This window comes from Thermobia domestica, chromosome 9 (assembly GCF_964235325.1).
Source record: "Thermobia domestica chromosome 9, izTheDome1.hap1.1, whole genome shotgun sequence".
NCBI lineage: Eukaryota > Metazoa > Arthropoda > Insecta > Zygentoma > Lepismatidae > Thermobia > Thermobia domestica.
This window is the reverse complement of record NC_137462.1, coordinates 165,340,648-165,360,739: the sequence shown is the minus strand read 5'-3', so window position 1 is coordinate 165,360,739 and position 20,092 is coordinate 165,340,648. Positions and strand designations below refer to the sequence as shown.

At 35.7% G+C, this 20,092-nt stretch overlaps 1 protein-coding gene across 1 annotated transcript in view; it reads left to right on the top strand.

Annotated features, from left to right (window-relative positions):
* Positions 1-7,266, top strand: part of LOC145695167 (uncharacterized) — a 52,496-nt gene extending 45,230 nt beyond the window's left edge. Inside the window, exon 4 of the mRNA XM_081772115.1 lies at positions 5,785-7,266. Coding sequence (XP_081628241.1) covers positions 5,785-7,056 — 1,272 coding nt within the window. The 3' untranslated portion in view covers positions 7,057-7,266. The remainder of the gene's footprint in view (positions 1-5,784) is intronic.
* Positions 7,267-20,092: the final 12,826 nt, after the last annotated feature.

Sequence of the window (20,092 nt, the reverse complement as noted above, 5' to 3'; positions counted from 1 at the left end):
TGATCTGCCTTCAGCAAGACGTCCAGTTGTTCATTCCGATGAAATACCAATCCCAACGTTTCACCACTTGCCAGAGCTTTGTGAGACTGAAAACGAACGTAGTGAACATTCTTGTGACATGGATGATGGAAGTGACAGTGATTATGAGGGAATGTCAACAATTCCTCAACAGTTTAATCAAGATGAGCTAAATGATCTAGTTAGGGACCTTAATCTTTCAAAAGAATCGTCTGAATTACTTGCTTCCAGATTGAAGGAGAAAAACGTACTAGAACAAGGAACTAAAATCACATTCTACCGAACAAGGGAAAAGGAGTTTTTACCATTTTTCACTGAAGACACAAATCTCGTATTCTGTCACGATGTTAGAGGTCTCCTAGAACACATGGGTCTTCCAGAATACAATCCAGATGATTGGCGCCTGTTTATTGATAGCTCCAAGCGAAGTTTAAAATGCGTCCTTCTACACAATGGCAATAAATATGGCTCAATTCCAATCGCTCATTCAACACGACTGAAAGAAGAATATGAAGCAATTGCTTTGGTTATGGAAAAAATTAAATATCAGGACCATCAGTGGGTGATTTGTGTGGATTTAAAGATGGTGAACTTTCTTCTTGGACAGCAAAGTGGCTACACAAAATATCCTTGTTTTCTATGTCTGTGGGATAGCAGAGACAAAGCAAACCATTGGTCAAAAAAAGAGTGGCCGCAGAGAGACGACATGGTTGTTGGTAAGAAAAATATTATTAACATGCCTATTGTTGAGTGTGACAAAATCATTTTGCCACCTCTACATCTCAAGCTCGGTTTGATGAAGCAGTTTGTAAAGGCGCTAAATAAGGACGGGCCGTGCTTTGCTTACATGGGAAACAAGCTACCTCAGATCAGCACAGAAAAATTAAAAGCTGGAATATTTGATGGTCCCCAAATAAGACAACTCATGAAAGATCCGGCTTTCGTGGAGTCCATGAATGAGACTGAACGTAGAGCTTGGACCTCATTTGTAGAAGTTATCAAGAATTTCCTTGGCAATAATAAAGCTGATAACTATGTTGAGCTAGTGAATCAGATGCTTAATGCATTCCAAAAACTTGGATGTAATATGAGTATCAAAATTCATTACCTGCACAGCCATTTGGACCGTTTCCCAGACAACGTAGGCAGTCTGAGTGAAGAACAAGGTGAAAGATTTCACCAAGATATTAAAACAATGGAGGACCGCTACCAAGGAAGATGGGATGCCCATATGATGGCAGATTACTGCTGGAACCTAAAAAGAGACTGTGCAAAGAAACATTCAAGGATGTCACGAAAACGAAGCTTCCGAAGTGTTGAACAGATCGTTTTGAACAAATTATTTGATTTTTTATTCATAAAAACTATTATAAAATGTAGTTACAGAGTTATTATGTACTTGATGTTTGTGTTTATATGGTTTTCATTGTTTTCAAAGTGTTCCAAATAACAGATTTAAATGTCATAGTTTTCTTTTCACTTACAGTAAAACAGCACCTATGCAATTTTCAACGTTGTAGCAGGTTAGTCTTGCAATTCCTATATCTCAAAAACTAAAGCTGTTAGGGGAAAACTAACGCCATATTTGGATTCAGCGTCCCAATTCTACTTCAAATCAGCTAAGAAACACCCGGCACCAAAACCACTGTAATCCAGTGATCAGTTGTCCACCGTAAATGAAAATAATATTGCTTATTGAAATCTCAAAATTAAAATTTCTTATATTGAAATCTGAAAGCATACTTAAGTTCCTTTCGTAAAATGAATGTTAGGCCTACGTTAGAGTTGTTATTATAGAAAATGGAGAACTTTGCACTCTAGAATTAATAAACGTTAATTTTGAACAAAACACATTTCAAAGCAATATTTAAATTACAACAATAACGTTATTGATTTAATGCATTGATGGATGTAATTTATTTCAAAAGTAAGAGGAACTGCCGTGTGCTATACGTTAATTTTCACTTCTATTTAATGTAACCAACGTCCCTAGTAAATTTAATTAAATCACGAAAATACGCATTGAATTTGGTGAGCAAACATTAGACTTAGGAGAAGCTGGCTTGGCGGGTGGAATTTGAATCCGCAGTAGCGAACCCGGTCTTCTCTCCGACACGTTGCGCAGTGCTAGCAGACGATCGACCATCCGACTATAGAATTAATAGAGTTTCGATCGACCATCGGACTTCTAGTCATTTATGTGTAGGTTGTCAACAAGCAGAAATAGACTAACTTTTGTCATTTGCTATCATTGCCGCAGATTTATTGCATGAGTTAATCGTAAATCAGTTGTACAAGTCGAAGAAGTTAAGTTACAATGCTTCTAAATTTAAATAAACACAATTGTGATGCTAGCAAAACACACATACATGATTTAATATAATTAAGCTAGAAGTCTGTTAGAAATATAAGGAAAGATATGTAATTTACACCTTTCAAATCTGTACATTTTGTTTTAATTTGTCCGCGTTGAGCAACGCAGCTACTATTGTTAAGACGAATGATGCTTGGTCTACTTTTTTAAATTTTGCTTTTATATTTAAAATTATCTCATTAATTAGAGCTTTGTTTGTTTTATTGATAGTTTTTAATATTTATGTCTGAAGATCATTGTTAATGTCCTGCTAATCGTTTTCGAAAATTTTAATTTTCCTATCATTTTCTTAAAGATTATGAATTTATTTGGTAGTATCATATTTTAAATACTACTATTCCTCACTTAGGGTTACTTAACTAATATATCTTTGACATGTAACAATCTGTAGCCAATTTACAATTATAAAGCCCACTTATCTTTATTATTTTTCTAATTCGTTCGAATATTTGAATAATGTTTGTAATTGCAGACGGGTTGGGCACACGCCATACTACGTATTATCGTTCGGTCGGTGGCTTTCGTGCAAACGGTAAGGTGAAAAGGTTGAAACTCATGGGTGCTACGGGAGTTGATAAAGGCCAACTAGAATCGCCATCTGAAGATGTGGAATTCTCTGAGTGTGAGGAATATAACTGGGAAAGTTTCCTGCATCGGATTATCACTTCCGATGAAATATGGATCTTTATGGCAATCGTAAACGGCCAGGACGATGACTGGATCGTGATCAACCTAACCACCTCTATACTCACAGAAGGTGTTTCTGATATGGTGCGAGTGATCCATCATGTCATTCTTAGGCGACGTACATCCATCAACTCATATCCCCCATGCCGTAAGCGTCGGTAGACCACCGATGATCAACTACCTACATCTCGTCAAAAATTGGCGGCCCCGCAGTGACGATCCGCAGTGGTCCCATTATAATGATTTGTTTACATTAAGGAGAGACTAAAAACACAACAAGTACCCCGGTATGGGTGATAACCACCAACCTTATGGTTACTAGGCACGTGTTCTTCCGACTTCGCCACAGAAGGGATGATGAAAATATCGCTTGTAGAGGGATAAATCGTTGAAGTCTTTTTAATTTGGCCAATCAAGGTGCTCCTTTAACAGTGTATATCCAACGATAACCGTTTGGGATCAAATAAAATGCGTTCGCCATGTAATTTTATAACGAAATGACGCGCGTCTGTTTACTTTATTTCATAGTTCTCCCATATTCACTTTCTAATGATCGGCGACAGCTCCCCTCTAAATTCGTACAATTATACACACTCATCTCAAGATATTTCACTTCATGATGTAGAGGCATGGGTTACTCTTGACCCCGGACTATTCGTCAGAAAAGAGTAATATATAATAATAACCGCATGCACATGATTGGCGATAGTACGTGTTGGTTCCTTCGCGATTCTCCGTGACGAATCAAAGGAATGCGGACCAAATTGAAATTCTCGCTGCTTCGCGATGGTAACTTCAACATCCCGATTCTAGATATGTGTTTCAACTCGACGAAACCCTGCCGCCAGTGCACACTAATGGCAATCCTTCGATACGTCGTTATATCGACGATCGACATTTATCTGCAAGTGAACCACTATGTGTTGGCGACGTTTACGGCATCGGGTTGTTACAGTACTGAACTCCATGAAATGCACGCAAACTTATCGGCAAGCATCCAGCAATGATCAACAGATGGTGTCTCATGTTGCTCGGCAATGCACGCACACATGTCGCGGAAGGACGATGTAGGCTCCTCATGAGCTGTAGTATGAATTTCTTTCTTACCCACTATATACTCTCGTTATTTTTTCCACTGACGTCTAGTTTCACCTCTTCTAGTATCTCGATCGCTTCTTAGAAGTAGGGCTGTTCCGATAATCGAGTAATCGTTAACAATTCGATAAAATTTCAAAACCGTTTCATCGATAAAGAATTTTAATTTTATCGAATTATCGAACTTTCGAGACTCCCGAAATGATTGAGACTCTCGAAATGATCGAGACTCCCGAAATGTTCGGGACTCTTGAAGTGTTTGAGGCACTTGAAATGTAAGAAACATTAGACAACTTCGAGACACTCGAACTGTTCGAGAGATTCGAATTGTTTGAAAGCAGCAAATACAGAAATATATCAATATGATCGCATTTGTCGAGTCGCTTGAATATTTTGAAATGTTCGGGGTTATCGGAGTGTTCGGAAGAAACAATGCATTTGAGGTTATCATAGTTGTATATAATATGTATTACATATATGCAGGGTGTTCATATTAAAACTTCTCTCCTTAGCAATAAAGTGAAGAAAACGTTTTTTCCCCACAGATCTGTACAAGGTTTAAGCAGTCTGTCACTAGAGAGAAAGAGGAAGGGAAAACATGCATCACCCGAATGGAATTGGAACCCAAGACACCATTAGTCTACTAATAGTCACTTTGCCGATTGCGCCAATAACGGGACAGGCAGGAAAATAATTTTGCATATGATTTCGACAAATACAACTTTGAAATAACTTATCAGGTGAATAAAGTTGTTTGATTAGTTTGGATGCAAGAAGAAATCATTGGAGAGGTGAAGGAACCGAACTGCCCATCACTACTTTTGATAATACCCGAAACTTCGATAATACTCGAAATGTCGATAATACCCGAAACTTCTATAATACTCGAAATGTCGATAATATCTGAAACTTTGATAATACTCGAAATTTCGATAATACCCGAAACTTCGATAATACTCGAAATATCGATAATACCCGAAACTTCGATAATACTCGAAATTTCGATAATTTCAAATACTCGAATGGTTTCGAGTAACCGATGACAACTCGATAAATTTTCACTCCCGAAGTTCGATAGGTCCTCAGCCTTATCGAACACCCCTACTTAGAAGAGAAGACCTTCTCTGATAATTGGATGGTTCAATATGCAGTTGAAAACTGCGCATCTCAGACTCCGGACTTCCTTCACTACGGAATCCAATCGTTGGCTGAGCGATGGCAAATGACAGATGGCGACTGTTTGGTTAACCAGCCAATGATTGTAGTTTTTGTTTTTTGGCCTTTAAAAATTAGTTTTAAAGTGTGAACTTAGAGTTTCTCCCGTGTATTACTTGGGGAATTAATTTAGGGAAGGGAACAGAGCCCTCCCTCTTCGGAGGAAACAAATTCTTGTCGATAAACGAATATTTCAATAATAAAATCTATAAATTAATTTCATACCCCCCAAGGGCTAATTATCGCCTGTCGAAATTATCTGAATTCTCCAAGTACAATAATAATTTTGCCAATTTATAGAATCAAGTCACAAAATAATTATTAAATAATGCAAATTTATATATTTTACCATCTATAATGTAAATTACAATGTGATTTTTATTTTAATCTTGCAGGATGTAACTTCAAACAACGAAGAATTTCAGTTGAATAGAAAGGTTACCTCACCTTCGAACGTAAAGAAAAAAGTGACGTATAGAGATTCATATGAAACAAAACTCAAAGCACCTATATTGGCTGACGCGTATTCTTCATTTGTGGTGGCAAAGAAGTTATCTGCAGAAAATCGACGTCATCAACCGCTGCCTGACGTCGTTCAACATGGACTATTGCAGGAAATAGATGCAAGATACAAACAACAAGGAATTACGATTCCTGCATCCGCTGGAGTACCTGCAGTCGGTTGGAGAGATTTTAAATCACCAGGACCAACTGACTGCAGCAAATTAAAAATATTTCGGCCACATACAGCTCCAGACACGCCAAACGAGAAGAGTAAATCTTCAGGTAGGCCCAAATCTAGTATTCCTAAATTGCGTCGTCAGAAGAGAGTAACAGAGATGGATTTGGCTATTGGGTGGGACTTAGATTATGAACGAACACCTCCTTCTTCCAGAGAATCGCCTGTTCCAGAAAAATCAGGCATCTGCAGTGGGAGTAACTGTGGAACTCCAATCCAATCTCCGCCAATTCCAGAAGCTGAAGCACAACCACAAGAGCAAGGGAAACCTAAAATTGCCTGGGAAGAACAGAATTCTCAAGAAGAAGACAAGCGTCTCGGCAGCAATTCGAACTCTATAAAAGACACTCGAAACAGTGACGAAGATATGGACAAAGAAAACGAAGAAGCTTCAACAACTAATGAAAACAATGGTGCTATGAAAGAAACTACGCGAAAAATAAGAGAACGACCCAAAACAGCTAAACCAAGACAAATTGACACTCCAAGTGATGAAAGTCCCTCTTGCGAAAACACTGACAATTTCTCCGCTAGAAGACGGGCAAAAAGTTCTCCAAACTTAACTTCTATCGGTATCCAAACTATGCCTCGGCTGCTAAAAGCTCGCCAGTGTGTTGCTTGTGAAATATCTCCAGCCAAACGACCTACTACTACCTCTCAAAATTCGCATTTCAAAATGGCTTTCAAGGCAGGAAAGCCAAACTTGAGACCTGTAACTCCAAAGCCAGAGATTACCGTCCCAAAACCTAGAGTTCCGTTTGCTAAGAAAAGCTATTCCATTCCTACATTAGCTCCGCCTTTCAGTCTGTGGCCCGGAAGTTCTTACAATGAGTATCCTGATCATTGGCGATTAGCATCAGTGTACCAACACTCCTTCAAACCTATCCCTGCAAGGAAAAAACCGCTTCTCCAAACTGTGTTCATGTAAATAAGCTGTTAGCTGTACAATTTTTCAACGGACAAGTAAATAGAATTTTGTGACAAACATTGTACGTGTAATGTTAATTTTATATTTCAAAAAATACTGAAGGTGTCCACAATATTACTCAACAAACATAAAATTCTGTATATGTTGCGAGGATGATACCTTAAACAAAAAATTCTTTTAATAAATATTTATAGAATATTACAGGTCTGAATTTTTTTATCGTTATCCTCAATTACTCTATTTCCTCTTTTATCACATTAGCTGCCACGTGAGTCTAATTTAACTTATGTTAGTGTTAAACCATGGGCGCCCGAAGAAAATTTTCTAGAGGAGGCTCAAATACCTGATTGCTATATTACGTTTGGTATAATTATTTGTATTGAGAAACTCTTAAGAAATTTATTACACTTTCGGGCCCCACCCTGCCCTCCCTTTCGGGCGCCCATGTGTTAAACCCGGTACTCATGAGCCAAATATAGCTCACGTACCTTAGGAGCCGTGTGGTGTGCACGCGATCACGTAATATTTATGTAATCTGATGGGTGGTCCCTGTGCAAAACCCTACAGTTGAATAACTCACGGACACACAACAATATGAAATAACGATTTTTCTTTATTGAAGTAGAAAGATCGTTTTGCTCTCGAAATTTTAAATATATTTTCTAATATGGTATTCAACGTTTTAAATTGATTCTAAATTCGTGGAAATAAGAAAGTCAAACCTCAATCATCGAAAGTGTGTAATATTTTATTTTGAATGAAAAGCTACTGAACAGTCAAGATTTAAGCAGAAACATCTAGGGGATAAATTTCTTTTTTCAAATCGTCGCTTAAGGTTTATCGATATAAATCCCAGGATATCCTGTAAGTTGTATAAATCTCCTCAATGATCTCATGATCTTATTTTCCCAACATTTCAGCTAGATCTGTTTTCGGGAGAACTATCAGAATGTCGTTTATTATCTAGCGGTGGTTCGATCCACTCAAAATGACTGAATTATTTTTTAATAATAATAATTAATTATTGTGTAATTTTTCTATATTGTAAGGATCCCCACATCACGACAAAAGCACATGTCAACACAACACGTGTTATTGATTGTAAACAGCGTAGCAGACGAGAAGCCGGGGAACGCCGAAAGAAGACGAACCTCACGAAAGGACGCGAAGAGGACAGATAAAAGCCCAACCACCAAGGGACCTGGCATCAGTCGACCAACTGATTGTAACCTATCCTAAACCCTGGAGGCTGCTATGAAACTAAGGGGATCACCTTAAATACCATACCTCGTGAGGGCTGCTATGAGCGGAGGTTTCCTAGAACCGAATCCTTTAGAACCCTGGAGGCTGCTATGAAGCTAAGGGGTTACCCGTACAGAATATTATAACCTGCAATCCATGGTCATTATAGAGACACTTTGTTGTTAGAACTTAATTTTATAATAAAATTGGTGAAGGGATAAAATCTCGGTCCATTATTGACTCTACCTATAAGTCATTACAATATTAACACCTTAAGTTGAAATTCATTTTCTATGACCGGTTGAACGATTTACTAATGATAGATCAATTAGCTAGTGAATAAACACAAATAGTGCACGCTTTAATTAGTGATGTGTCATAGGTTATCATTTTACGTCTATGCATATTGTCTACTGTAATTCCATAGTTAATATATACTACGTAGTCAACGTAGACTGTAAATTATATGGTTTCCTTGTAGCAAGATCAAAGAATTAAAGTGTAAAATAGCTGCAAATAGAGAATATGTGCATAAATTTTGAAATTTTTAGAGTAAAATCTAGCATTTTACAAGGGAAAACTAATACCAAGGTGAGTTATATCTTGGTAGCATGTTCATGGGTAATGTTCCCCTGTACCGACTCCCCCTGTACCAAAGAAGCCTATTCGGCTAAGTACATCCCGTTTTCGCAAGTAAAAATACATTTAATAAGAAACATTATACAAACAAAAATATCACAGTAATAAATTTTAAACCAAAAGGTTTATGCATTAAGAAATGCCAGAAATTTTTTTTTATACAAACAGAAAAATGATGAAAACAAAAGCGTTTATGCAGTCAAAAACATTTTAAAGAAAACATTTAAACTAACTTTTATGCAAACAGAAAAATTGTATCAGCAACTTTATATTTTTCTGGCGATAATTATTTGTTGGTGAGTGAAAATAATAATTTTTTAAGTTAGTTTCTAATATCTTTGCTGCACTGTTCATTTAAAATAGAAAACATATATAACTAGAATAATACATTTATTCCTACTTTTTACAAATAAACACTGACTGGTCATTGATAAGGTTAACTTCATACATTTATTTTTTGCAAAGGATTTGAATATGTTTTGTACAGTTTATTTTGCACTTCTTGAATCAATTGTACTTTAAGTAAAAATTTAATTCGAACTCAAGTCTTCTCATGTCTATTGAAACGTTTATTGGTGGAAAATCAATGTCCATATTATTGGAAATAACCTGTCTATCGTTACAGAGATGTATCCATGATCGATGACAAGCTTCACACAGAATATATAAATGTGCAAGATGCAATACGCACTTTGTAAAATTGAATTTTTTGTAATATACTTGTCTTGCAGCATGCTTCAACAGAATGTTCTACACATTGTATTGCACTTGTAAATCTATTCCAGTCAGTTCGGGATAAGTACAGAATATTGAGTCATACGCGCATTGTACTTCCCTTGTGTAGACGCACCAGATAATTATATATAAGCTGTTTTATCTTGGCATCTATCTATGCATGACTGTACCTATTTCTCGGTAAACCAATGTTATATATATATATATATATATATATATATATATATATATAGTCAAAAATTCCCAAGTAAAACTCCACATATCCTTATATCCTTTCCATACGAATAACGCAGCGATATCAGACATCTCAGTCCAGAAACTGTTACTGAAGAGCCGCGTGAAATAATTTGGAATTAGCATATTATAAATAACCATGTCGAAGTAACCATTGTTAAATACAAATTACAAAACAATTGGTAACTAGCGATCTTCAAGAAACGGGATAACACGAGGTGAGACTTAAGGGATTTTCATCTCGTCTACTGAAAATGATGTCTCGAAAATAATATATATATCTTGTCTCCTCTCGTCTTGATTTTCTAGGCAAGACGAAAATAATATGACTTAAAAATACATAATAGAAATTTTAAATCATGGGAAATTTACATTATGATCAACATGCAACAAATCACACCATATATGACGGAATCAGCTGACAATCGTACAAGACAGACGATGACAATAAATATTTTCCTGACTCCCCAACTTTGAGGTCAATACTTTTTATTTTACATTTTGTGAGCTTTTTTACTCGTCAATAACAACTCCACTTTTCCATGTTTTTGAAAATATATCATCAACATCATCATGGGTATTCCACCGTTATTGTCAGGTCGATTGCTGCTACAAAGAAACTTCCATGCTCCAACGTTCTCATCCAATTTCATCGTCGTCATGTACCTTTTTTTTTTTTCTGCCTTGATACCGTCCATCAACTGTAGCCTACTTTACCCTTCTCTCTCTTTCCTGCCACCATGCTCTCTAGCACGTACCTCATGATGCTGTTCCTTCTCAATAACCTAATCGATTTCTCTTCCACTTTTGAAGTACATCAAAAACTGTTCCCTTCTGCCCCACCATTTCTAACACACTCTCATTCGTCTTCTGCTAGATCCAGCTAATTCTCTCCATTCATCTCCACATTCACATATCAAAATCTTCCAGTCTTTTTTCATCGCCTTTGCGCAATGTCCAGTTTCTGCCCCATACAGTTCAATACTCCACACGAAGCATTTTGTGAGTCTTTTTTCTCAGCTCTTTATTCAAGGACTCACAAAATATAATTTTCTTCCTCCGAAGTGCTTCTTTCTATATTCCTATTCTTGTTTTATTTCACGTTCGCACTTCATATCATCACTAATATTACTACTCAGATATCGAAAACTAGTCACATGTTCTTTTCCTCTCCTCCTACTTGGCTATTGTCTTTCTAACATTTATTTTCAAAACCGTATAACCTAATTGTTCTACTTCTTACCGAAATAATAGGCTCTTCTTCAGTATCTGTTCTAGATAGATAGGGTCTATTAAGAAATGTTGGAGAGAGACAACATCCCTGTCGTTTCTTCTCCTATTCTAATACCCGCTTGTTGGTTCATGATGTATAAGTTTTTTATGAGTCTTTGATCTTTCCATTCCAACCCAACCTTCTTTAGAACTCCCAACTCCCAGTTCACGCTGTTAAAATCCTTTTTCTGATCAATGAATATATTATGCATCTCTTTTTCCTTTTTATTAGCTTTCACCAATTACCCTTAATGAGTCAGTTGCATCCCTTATGCCCTTACTTCTCCTAAACCCGAACTGTCCCTTCTCAACTTCTTCATCCGTTCTTGCATACAATCTTCTGTTCAGTTTCCAAGGAATAATTTTTGCTACATGCGATATGAGACTATTAGTTTTATAGTACTCTCTAGGTTCAATTTCTTAGCTAACGACTTTCTAGCCCAATTAGTACTGATGCTCTCTACTGAAATAATCTATGTAATTATTTGGTACTTGGAAAGTGCCTGTTAATGGAATAGTTTGAATTCTCTATGTTTCCCATCCTAAAAGAATAAGTCTTCAATTCGATTATGATTTTATTAGTTTAGAGGATAAGCTAATTAGTTCGAAGACCAGCTCAAAAGCATTGGTTAATTTACTAAATAGTATTTTGTGTTCTCTAGAAAATTAAACAAATATAATATTATTCTTTCATTTCTGAACTATTTTGAAAACGAAAAATGGGAATGGAGCTGATAAGCACTTAAGGCTCGAATACACGAGTCACAAGTTGGTACGAGGACGCTGGTGTCAGTTTGTTTTATTTAAATAATTTCGATGCGACTACGCTTGTTACGTCGCAAGTAAGATATTGCCATTTTTTGCGCTTCCATAAACACTTAATTCACTTTGTGAATTATTCACTCGAAGTCAACTCTTAGCTGCCTCGTGACTATATGGTTAGCATACGTCCGATTCTTGATAGTAGCTTATTGGGTTCGGATTCCACGTTGAGTTGAAGGCTCACTCCTGATATAGCATCAATGTTGAGAAAGAAGTTTAACTCCAAACAAACCGACTAACTGATCACAACATTTGAATATCTCTGTGAATGAAATGTCAAGTAAATACATGTAATACAGCATTCCAGTGATGTACATTGAATTTCATCCAGAGCATGTCCAATTCATCTCAACATATTAAATAATAATAATAATAATAATAATAATAATAATAATAATAATAATAATAATAATAATAATAATAATAATAATAATAAAATACTCATCGTATAATAATACTTAACTCATTTACATAAAACTAGAGAAATCAGATTAATATCCTCAACTGGTGCTGTGGCCTGTTAGGCATCATTTAGACAATGTCTTTACATACTCAATTAAGAAGAAAGATTTTGACGATACAAAAGAATTTGCCGTTATATTCGAATATAAGCAATGCGTTTATCAAGTCATGGACCAGTTCTGTACTTACCAAAATTCGTTTAGTAGGAAGGACGGAGTAGATCTTGTCTCTTCTTTAGATACTAGCACACACTGTTCCGAGTTCTCTACCATTTCAATCCACTTACCTTCTCTTCCTAGTTTTGGAGGCGTGATTATTCTTCCGCTTACCTTAAACAATTGCAACAATTTTTCTGCAATTGCTTGAAGTAGGAAGTGTTACTGCTTTTAGGTTAACACTCCTACATAACATGAATATTATTCCTTATTAGAAGGAATGTTCTATCTGTACACAGTTTTATGTTACTACATGATTTCCTTAATTGTTCTGAAAATACTTGAATGGCCTACAGCACCAGTTCGGGAGTTGAATTTTATTTTCCATTTCAAATATGAAGAGTTTACAAAGTGTTATGATGATGATTAATTAAATATATTCTCCCCTTCACCAATCAATTCTCATCATGCTACAATATGATTTCTTAATTTCCGATCACAGCGAAATTCGTTGAACTAGCAATCATGTGTGCTTTTTGCTTCTGATAAAAATAGGCAAGGAAAACTTTCGGTAAGCCTTAGAACTAGAGCTGATGTAATGAAAAATCATATTTCTGATTTTCAAAGCATTATCTCAACAGATGTTTATCTTAAAAATTGAAAAGCATCGCCTCCATTGTGAACAGTATTTAAGTACTTTTATAAAATAAATGTATTTTATACTCCTGGTAACTTCCCATACAAAATTGAGTAATGGGAAACGACACAATGCATTTGGGATTGGTTAGCAATGCTGTTTGTTTTGACACACTTTGATTTTGGGCTCCTGTTACATGCTGATCCTAATTTTGGCGGGTTTCAAAGTTTACTTTCCAGAACGTATGACTTTGATATGCATCGTTTCGCCTCATGTGGAAGTATATTGGGCCTTATGCAGAGTCGTTTTGACGTATGATTAGCGTTATACTATAGGCCTGACTACTGCAGGAAACATATGTTAGTCGAACTCTTTAGTATGGCACTAATAAAGCGTCAAAACGACTCTGCATAAGGCCCATTGTGTTCATAGTGCAGTGCTTACAATCAAACCGATGATTTGGAATGTTGTTTTTCTGTTGCGCACATGTGTGTGTATGGAAGTATATGTGGAATTCGTGATTCATATACCTCTGGAGTAGTTTTGAATAAGGTGTTTTCATTATTATTTATTAGATGTACTTGCATTGTGTGTGTTCAAATTCTGTAAATGACTTAGAAATTTTGAATGAATTTTATACCACGAATTCTGTAAAAACTTTCACAAGAAGCCGTTTTCTCTGCTCTTTGCTGAGAAAAAAACTTGCAAAGAACTTGGAAATTCATTGCCAGACTTAGTCACTGTGCAGAGCACCAAAATATACAAAAGACAATTCACGGCTGGATTAACCCGCCTGGAGGCCCGCGGCTAAAAAAAAAAAAAAAAAAAAAAATGTGGCCTCTGCTGACTTCACCTAATACATTTCTGTGAAAGTACAGTAGGAAGGTTAAGGGAATATGTTTCATATTTTATTTTATGGTGATGATTTATCTTCATGATTCTTTTTAGATAGCCAGTTAGAGATTTTGATCAGAGTGGAGGCCCGGGGCTATAGCCCCGTTAAGACCCCTCTTAATCCGGCCCTGAGAAGTATTGAGAAAAGATACGAGTAACCTATTTACATTAATAATGAATGGTTGAGTGAGTACGAAGTAAAGAATGCACTGTTTTGATTTCCGTGTTTACTAATTGGTGGTGAAGAATCATGGACAAAATCAGTCGTAGCAGATCTAAACCATTTATGCTCAAGCATAAAAAGATACGAATCTTCGGCTTCACATTTGAGAATTGATTTAGTCACACTTTTTGGGAAAGTAAATATTATTCAGCAGTTGGACAGTGCTTATAGGTGAAAACTTGAAGAACACAATGACAAAACTCCAACAGAACAGGTACGAACAGAATATTATCATAAACTGTGCTCGTTTTGGTAGCGTTTTTGAACCAGGAAATAAGATGAAAATGACGCGTCGTCCAACCCTCAAGTATTTCGAGGATTAATAGATTTCAACTCAGATGTTACTTTGAGAAACCAATTTTGAAAACAGCTACAATGTTTAATAGGACGTCGGAAACGATCCAGAATGAGCTCCTACAAGTAATGCTTGAGGTTTGTCAGAAAGAAATAACGCACGAAATTAAGGAAGAGGTGGGCATGGAGAGACTTTCATCCCCTCCAACTTTCTGAAAAAAACATTCCTTACGTTATATTATAGAGAATTATACACGAAAAATGCTCAAAAACTGAATGAGGATAATACTAATTTCCTGCGGGAAAACTCCCGGTCCCCCACTCGACTCTGGGGTATTCCAAACACCCGGAAGATCCACTTTCACAGCAGACAACTCCTAAACCCGCAAATGCTCAAAATACGGCATTTATTTACATTAAGGCAAGAATGAACACACATACATACATAACAAAGAAACAATTCAATATGGCACATCAAAATATAAACTAACTTCTTTGCAGTCATCTCATTTTAGAAACAAAAGGTAGGGAAAAGGTAAGAAAAATGTGGTGTTGTGAACATAAAAATTATGTCTACATAGCAGGGTTGGAAAAAAAGTTTTTTTTAAAAAAAAAAAAAGGACAGGTGTTTAAAACATGAAAAAGATGTTCAAAATGTTTTAAACATCTTTTAAAACACGAACGAAAAAAACATGTTTTAAACATTTTGAACAGTTTAAAACATATTTCAAAATCGTGTAATAACTTATTTGTTTAGACTTTTTACTCTTTACTTGCAACCAGTATTACAGATTCATCCTGGATATACTGATTAGTGCAACATTAATAACAGAAATAAAATCGTTTGACTTAAAATGGCTTTTATATAGTTTTTTAATGAATTTTTATTGGGCACTTGCTGTTCAAGATGATTTTCGAAAAAAAGAAAGATTAAATGTTTTCGTAGTACACTGGTGATAATGCACCTTAATATATCAAATTTCGTTTTTGTGGCACCAGCGATTTTGGAAATGACTTCTGAGTGTCACTGATAACGCACTTTTTTCTTTTTTTTCTTTTCTTTTTTTTTTTTTTTTACCTAATTTAATTTGTGTAACACCAGTGGTTTGCAAAATGACTTTGAATGACCATTGGATTTAATATGACACTTTTTACGGTATTTGGCTCAAATAATTGTATTGTTATTGGAATTGTACACACACCTACATAATTTTTACTCAATTGGTCACCTGGAGGTGGGTGAAATTTTAGTTGCAAAAATTTGATTGCTATTCGGAATACTGATGCTAATAAAATTATTTTAAAATAATAAATTTTCAAAAAGTTGTGTTTCAAGCACATTTCATGTCGTGCTAACTTTAGCACGTTAGCTGCCAATTGTGAATTTTGTTGTTCGCCGGTAGAGTGCCAAACGTACTTACATTATTCTTGTTTTGTTCATATTTTTTAAACATAATATTAATATTGAAACATAATCTAAGGCAACGTAATGAATCCACGTGCATAAAAGTTGGGGGTCCGATCGGACCTACGTGTGTATATTTTGTTTATGGGCAAGGGGATAAATTACTGTTGAATTGGCAACTCTGTTAGAAAGTTATTTGTTTTTTACTACATGGACAGAAGTGAGAAGTGTGGATATATTCATCTTGCTTTTAATGCTAATAAGTAGTATCTTTGTGCAATGAAAAACGAAGAAATATGCGCAGAACTCGATCTCATTAGTAATAGCAGTGTAGTGATCTAGACTTTTCTGAAAATTCAGCAAATGACAGGGACACTGAAATCTTGTGAAAATAAATTAGAATAAATAATGAATCCATTGTTAAACTTTTTAACATGTCATTGAAAAAGCAACACATAGGTCCGATCGGGTCTACAAAAGCAGCAAATGCTTTTTACTTGGTATTTAGCGTCCCTAGCGGCGTTAATAATCAATATTAAAGACCAAAACCTACAGTGCAAATTTCTCATCTATTATGTGTAATAGAAACACTACAGTTCATTAACAGTAGAGACAGGATTTTACAATACAAGTACTCTAACGTCAATTCGACGAATTAGAAATTGTGGGTCCGATCGGACCTACAAGAACATTTTCTTAGATCACTCCAGTAGGTCCGATCGGACCCACATGGCAGCTAACGTGTTAGAATATTTTCTGCAAGCTTGTGTATTAGTTGTTGTTTAACTCAAAAATTGTATTGAAGAAAAACAATACTTGGGACATTCAGAGCACAATGGATCCAAGTACATTTTCAATAATGTTCAGTTTCGCTCAGCAAATGAATGCTATTTCAAAACGCAATATCTTCGCAGTCAAGAGTACGAAATAAATGAGGGCGCGGGCTACTTTCATATGACAGGCGCTAGACAGGGGCAGGAGGGTAGCCGAGCCCACTCCCACTCTGAATTTCGAATTTTGGGGTTAGAAAGCCAGATTTAGAAACCTTTTGATAAGCAAAGTCCAACATAACAAATTTGAAGTCCTTACACCGAATAAATACGGAGAAAATATAATGATCAAAACTGGAAAGTTGCTTAGGCACAATCCAGAATTTTAAGCAGGCCCGAAACTCGAAAGTAGAGCCACTTTAGGAATCCTTAGGTGAAAAAGAAAGGAAAAAAAATACAAAAGAGCAGTATAAGCCTATAGCTCCTTGCGGCCATTGGAAATGGATTTTAACTGATCAAACTCCGTATTTATTCGGTGTAAGGACTTCACTTTTTTTTACGTTGAACCTTGCTCAGCAAAAGGTCTCTAAATCTGCATTACTGTCCCAAAATTTGAAATTCAGATAGGCGGTAGGAAGGAAGATGACGTCTAAACGGACGCCCCTCTCTAGCGGTAATCATATAATACTCTAGATTGCATCTTGTCACGTAGTTTTCTTTCTTTCGTTTCGGATTCGTGGTTGCGAATATATAACGTTTTCCGTTGATGTATTCTTTTTGACACACCCTGCAAGTAGGGGAGATATGTATGTTTTGCCCCACTTTGCCCCCTCCACCCCTAACTGCCCCCAAAAATTTATGAAGCCGCCACTGACCATTGTACTTTAACACAGAAGGATACCCTCAAGTGAGATTGAATATGCTTTTATGACATTTAAAATCATAAAAACTTATAATTAAAAACTTATAATGGAATCCCACACAAAATATATTTATTGTATCTTAATCTCCAGTTTATAAGCTTTCATTTGACACTTGAATCATGAAAATCCGTTAGTAATTAGCTTTAAAAACTCAATAAGAAGGAATACATACAACTTCGGAACAGGTGATCTGTCACTGATTCATTTGAACGATTCCAGTACCAGCACAGGATCATTCAATCCGATTCTCTTTCCTTCTTCTCGCACTAACATACATATATACACATTAGCCGCTCTTCCTTCAACAGAACTTCTAGCAGTAGACACCAGATGGCGCTGTTATGACGTAATCCCGCGAAATGGGACTACGCAATAACTATGACGAAATCCCGCGAGATGGGACTACGTCATATATCCTTCCACCTCCAGCAAGAGAGAGAATGACTTACATATAGCTCAACATGATTTCCTCAACATGATTTCCTCAAATAAAAGAAAGAAATTCACAACTCACAAATTGTACATGCTGTCCTCACTAGATGGCTTTTTACCATGCAGTGTATCCAACTCCATATATTTTTTCGGAACGTTCCAGGATTTTAATTTTTCAAGATATCGCTTTAAAACATATAGGGATGAATTCACCCCATTAGTAATAAATATGATAATTGTTAAAAATGAGTTGGCAACACTTGCAGTGCCTCCCCCAAATAACGTTTTTATTTAATATCTCGGCTCCTAATTAACCGATTTTCAAAATTCAAACGACATTCGACAGAGAAATAAATTCACCATCTTCTGAATGTATTGTGGGTTGCATACCTCTAAGGATACTATTCCGAATTTGTTATATCTCCGTTGTTTATTAACCGATTTCAAAAATTCAAACGACGTTCGACAGAGAAATAAATTTGCCATCTTTTGAATGTATTGTGGGTTGCATACCTCTAAGGATACTATTTCCAATTTGTTATATCTCCGTTGTTTATTAACCGATTTTCAAAATTCAAACGGCAATCAATAGACAAATAAATTTCCTATCTATCGAATGTCTTATAAATTGCATAACTCTGAGGATATAATTACAAAAAACTCAAATAAATCTCTTATTTATGTATGGATATTTAAAATTCGAATGACATTCAAAAGTACTGCTTCTCCTTATGCATTGTGTATATCCAAAGATCTCAGTTTTATGGCTTTATTACCATAAAACACTTAGAAAATACTTAAAATTACAAGTTCGGATACTGATAATGGAATCTTCTGTTAACTTCGTTCTCTATAGGAAACAATGACTTCTTAAACTCTGTCCACTGATCGTAATTCAAGCTGAATAGACAACCGTTAATATCAAAAACTACTTGAACTTCGGTTTGCACATTTTTCACAATTACATTGAAGTTATTAGTAAGAATGAACTTCTTTTGGGGATCCATTTCTAAACACTCCATTTTTTACTTCTGACAACATATTTTTGTTCATTTTCGTTCATTTTTGGATTTACATACAGAACTCAACAGTTGGATAGTTACCTTTCAGACCAGTGTATTTGATTTTTATTCCATCTTTAGCGATCTCATCAATCATTTTATCTGTTAAGTGTTTTGTAAATCTAGGTGGAAGAAAAACCTTGAACTTCTCACACTCAGCTAATATGCTCTTCCCAAACTTAGTTTTAATCTTTTCCATTTTCACAATCTTATATTCTGTATTTAATTCTAATTCTCTTAATCCAATAACCTCTTTCTGCTCAAGACTTCCAAGCTTGTTTAAAAAATCAACGTGTTTTGCCATCGTGTTTATTATATAGAAAATCAATGAACACTTTTCAATTTTTATCTTCACCAAAAATATTTAATCATTTTCGTCAATTTCGTTTGATGGAAAAACTTCCATAAAACAATCGTTAATGAAAACAGTTTGAGGATGCAAGGGTATCTTTTCGATACCCTTTAAAGTCGCTTATGGTTAACTGATAAAGGGTCAGTGATACTGGCTCTTAGATTCTTGAACCGTAAGGGGTGAGCAAAACGCTCACCCTTAAAATCTCTATATGTCCGTTGATATTTTGTTAACTATCTAAAACTCTTCTACTACTTTCTCATTCTTGGGATCATATGTAAAGTTCTTTCGCCCAATTAAAATCGCATAACATATAGTATCAGCAGCCACAGCTTCTGCAAAGTCTACAACAATCTTTATGTTTGTTCTCTCATTTACCGATACATTCTTCCTCTTACTACAATTAATCACATACATTGGTCTGTTATCTATAAACTCTTTAGGGTCATAGTACATTTCGATGTTGCCACACGTTATTCTCTTA